The following is a 4,849-nucleotide window of genomic DNA, read 5'->3' on the forward strand; positions in this document are numbered from 1 at the left end:
AGTCCTAGATTAGTACGTGCGTGTGCATACAAAACCGTGTACGTACGTGCATGCATGCCTCAAACTATCACACGAGACCGTGCTTGCACGGTCGATGAAGCACTAACCTTTTTTCATGGTTGTTGCGTTTTGCTTTGCAAACCTCTCTCTCAATAATGTGTGTTCACAAATGCTGTGGAGTACTACCTACAATTAACGTTCAACACGTACGTCGTTTTGCTGCCAGCTCCGTTTGGCTCGGGGACCCTCGAGAATTATTCCATAATAATGGAAGAGTAAATTATTACTCCGTAACCACGAATTATAAGTAACTTTTGATTGGACGCGGTCTCTATGTGGACCATACTTAATGTTAATGTGCCTAAAGCATACATACTCCATTCGGATATACAAGGTCAACACGAAATTTTATGTCATGCTTTGCGACTAACTATACTAGATTAGTATTATGAAGTTATTATATATGATACAAAAGTAATATCATTGGCAGATCCTTATCAAATACTTGCACTAAAATCACGACAAGTATTTAGAAACGAAAGGATTATTTTCTAACAATATAACCTTTTTTAATTTGGCCTTGTATAAAGTGTATTTGGAGGCAGTATATGTAGTATAAACATCTAAAACTAGCACAAACTTACGTACTACATGTTTATATATCTGTCCCATCCAATCAATTTGAGTGATTCATTAGCTATCTAGCTAGGCCCTATATATTGCGTACAGTTTTTCCACGGATTTCTGTTACTACAGGAGATATGTAGGGAAGCTGACTCATTAAGTCATCAACTGCCCAATTAATTTCCCGTCAAGCAACGTCGCAGACCGTCCAGTGGATGCTAGTCATAATTGATTGGGTATATCACAATTAGTTTAAAAGTGAAGTATTACATGCATGTTCCTTCCGGTTAACTATTGCGAGAGCAAACTTTCTAGCAGATTCAACAGAAAATCGTTCAAGTACACCTTGCACGATCTAGCAAGCTAAAGAGTTAATTTGTACTCTGCGTCACCTTTACTAATGAGTATGGCACACACGCACAGCACGGTCGAATCGTTAGATGGGTCATGTACTGATTCTTAGGCATATTATAAGTATATAAACATATAAATCGTTAATTTCTAAGTGAATTATTTTGGTGATGAAAAATTCAAAATGGATTCCATTAATCAGTAATTGCATACTCAACTCAAATACTCAATCCATATACTTTTGCACATATTAGTGGTTAAAATTCTAAAACATCGACCTCACACATATAATCGTATGTTTTTTTACCGAGGGAGTAATTTGTATGTGAATTCTCTTGGTGATGCAAAATTCAAAATGGATCAAAGCATCATAAAAATGCATGCATGCACACGCATAAGTACAACTAATCACGGACTTACTCGCGATAGTATCTATCTACCTGTACATTGCAGGGCTACCTATCTAGAAAAGCGAGATGCGCTTTGATTCGGTTGTACTGTTGTCGTTGCTTCTGATCAAAAGACCTCACACGTACACGCATGCACGCACGTACAGAGGGACATGTGGTCTCTAGGCTGTATTAACACTTGCACAGTGTTATTCCGGGCCTGTCTCATCGAGCGAACTGTCCGATCCCACGCATGCAGGAGGAGGCATGCACTTTAGTTCTCGGTGATTTTATTGGCTTTTGGAGTTCCCTTGGAAGGCTTGAATGACGACATATGACATGACACAGATGTCACATATGTCTTTAATAAAAGTACTCCTAGTATATGTAAAAATTAGAAGCTTACATGGAAAGGGGTTACGATGTTCTCGAGAAGAGATCACAACCGGAGTTGAATGACCAGTAAGTTAGAAATTTGACATACAACCCCAATTGGAATCTACAAGGGCCGATCAAAAGGGCCTGAGCACATGTGCACCGGCCACGCGACCACAAGGATGACAAGTGGTGGTGGCTCTGGACCTACATATGCCAGTGTGGCATCCAGTGAGTATATATAATGCTCCTGCGCGCCTAATAATGGCATGCATGTAATTATTAAGCAGTAGAAATTGAACAAGAAAGAAGCATGGAAAGAAATAGCTAGGCTTGAGTGTCCAGAGAGAAAGAGAAAGAGAGAAAAAAAGGAATGGTCAACTGCCCTGCCACAGCTGTGAACCAGCTGATAGGCCTATGAGCAAGCACCGGTGAAGATTGCCTTATCAATTATCATGATCCTACTACACCTTTATTTCCCGGTGACTTGAAGTTGCATGGCTCTAGGTAGCACTGCACAGCTAGCAAAGGGCGAGGAGAGGAGGGACTCAGGGGAAGAAGGGCGCCCGGATGAGGCAGGGCACTCCCACGCTGCAGTGTACCGGCACCTACCCGAGAGCGACCGCTCTCTTTCCCCTTCCGTGTCTAGCTAGCTAGTCTCTCTTCTCTTCCTTTTATACCTCCCCATCTCCCTCTCCTCGATCTCTAGCTCCCTGCAGCTGCCACCATCGTGTGCATATCCTTGTCGGCTCGATCCAGCCGTACGTTATCTTCCACACGAGGCCAGCCATGGCGAAGCAGTCGTGCTGCCACAAGAAGAGGCTGAGGAGAGGGTTATGGTCTCCCGAGGAGGACGAGAAGCTCATGAACCACATTGCCAAGTACGGCCACGGGTCCTGGAGCTCCGTCCCTAAGCTTGCAGGTATGCACGCATGAGCGAGGGGCACACCGGCCACATGCGTGTGTGTGTGCCCGCGTGTTGCTGCTGCATTATGTTTAGGAAGCAGGAAATCGGGAACAATTGTGTAGGATACCTAGTGGATCTTGGCTGAAATTGGTGCAGCTAGCACGCTTAATTGGTTGTTTTGGCTGAATAAACCTGCAGGACTTGAGAGGTGTGGCAAGAGCTGCAGGCTGAGGTGGATAAACTACCTGAGGCCAGACCTGAAGAGGGGCACATTCTCACAGGAGGAGGAGGACCTCATCATACACCTCCATTCCATGCTAGGAAATAAGTACGTTATGCCACTCCCCTGTCTCCATGCGGATACATGACAATGAAACGATTAATTAACGTACTGTGCAATGTAATTCAGGTGGTCACAGATTGCGTCGCAGCTGCCCGGCCGGACGGACAACGAAGTGAAGAACTTCTGGAACTCGTACATCAAGAAGAAACTCAGGGAGCGCGGCATCGACCCCGCCACCCACAAGCCGCTCACGGAGGCCCCAACGTCGCCAACGACGACCGCGTGCCGCGCCGTGTTCAGCGACGCAGAGCTCAACCCGACGCCGACGCCGGCCCAGGTGGAGCAAATGCTGGAGGGCCTCAAGATGCCTCTGGATGAGGACTGGCCCAACAACGGGATGTCCGAGTGCTACCAGGTGCCCCCCGGCCCATGCGCTTTCGACATGGGCGCGCTGCAGCAGCACTGCGGCGGCGCCTTCCCGTCGGCGTCGAGCTCCAGCACACTGACAGGCCAGCAGAGCCCTGGGGCCAGCCTGCCGTGGCTGGAGCTCGGGCCGACCGACGGGGGCCACTACGCCGGCGCGTTGGGGGATGAGCTCAGGTGGTCGGACTACTTCGACGGCGCCTGCTTCCAAGCAACCACGACCCTGCAGGGCGCCCAACAGCAGGGACAGTACTGCGCCTACGACACCGGCAAGGACGACGACGCGGCGCAGCTCGACGTCCACGGGCTAAGCAATTGGTGCTAGCGAGCTAATGCATCAAGCCATCAATCAAACAACCAATCCATCAAGAAAACAGCAACACTTCATCTCTTCATGAACGATTACAATTTACATGTTGATGTATACGTGCACAGGGCAAGACAAGGATCGATATGGAGATACTTGCTGAGCCTGACTGCCAAGATAAATACAGTAGTATACTGCCTACAGTTTATATTACACTGCTATTACTTTTGCTACTAGTAGTGTTGCATTTTGTTTCGGTACGTGTTGAGTACACATTATATTAATAGTGTGTTATAATCACGTCAAAGGTGACATGTAAAAAGGAAATGGTGGTGGCACACCCTACAGACAAAGATGGGCCATGTTTGGTTAAATAAAAGAGCGCATAAATAATTGATTAGTATGGACCTCCTCTGCATTCATATGAGTTGATGAGCGCATGTGTATTTGACTTATCTTTGGGGTCCCTTATTCTCTTTTTAAAACGAGGGTCCTCTAATTTCTTTTCTTTTTTGATAGGGGGTCCTCTATTTTTTTTTTCCTTTTTGATGGGGGTCCTCTATTTTCACCTTGTCGTTTCCTGGTTTGTCCATTACTTCGGCTCCGGTCCCCTTCTTGAGTGAACTGTATGGTTGGAGTCATTTGCATGCCTTAATCTTTTCTTGAATTGTAAACAAGGAATCCCTGGCAAGTGCTTTCTTTTTCTTTTCTTTTCAAAGACTACTAACTGTACACGTGAAGTACACGTGTCAACCAATTAACAGATAAAAAATTTTGGTACATAAATAATTACTCCCTCAAATCCATATTAGTTATGATACATAAATAATTACATAAATATTACATGTATGATACATGTACATGTAATATTTGGGCAAATACATGATGTATCTAGACGCTTTGTAGGCATAAATACATATATATTTGGACAAATTTGAGGCAATTAATATGTATAGGAGGGAGTACATGATTTTTTAATTGATTGAAGCATTTTCAAAATAGTCACGATCTGAAATTAAAGAGATCAATTAGTAAACAATTTGGTTTGACAATTGATGGCTTCAAATCAGCTGAATATACAGGTGGCATTGGTTTACACGATGTACATCATATAATTGATTGAAACAATTTGGTCGTGTATTGGATTTAGCTAGTTGATGACTAAAATCTTTTAAATCTGTTGCGGCTCA

The 4,849-nt window shown here is 44.6% G+C and overlaps 1 protein-coding gene across 1 annotated transcript; it reads left to right on the top strand.

The window, feature by feature from the left end:
* The first annotated feature begins 2,232 nt into the window (after positions 1 to 2,232).
* LOC100824730 (myb-related protein 308) lies at positions 2,233 to 4,062 on the top strand. The gene is made up of 3 exons (XM_003557831.4): positions 2,233 to 2,661; positions 2,845 to 2,974; positions 3,056 to 4,062. The coding sequence occupies exons 1-3, from the start codon at positions 2,529 to 2,531 to the stop codon at positions 3,675 to 3,677; spliced, it is 885 nt and encodes a 294-aa protein (XP_003557879.1). The 5' UTR covers positions 2,233 to 2,528; the 3' UTR covers positions 3,678 to 4,062.
* Positions 4,063 to 4,849: the final 787 nt, after the last annotated feature.

This window comes from Brachypodium distachyon, chromosome 1, assembly GCF_000005505.3.
Source record: "Brachypodium distachyon strain Bd21 chromosome 1, Brachypodium_distachyon_v3.0, whole genome shotgun sequence".
Taxonomy (NCBI): domain Eukaryota; kingdom Viridiplantae; phylum Streptophyta; class Magnoliopsida; order Poales; family Poaceae; genus Brachypodium; species Brachypodium distachyon.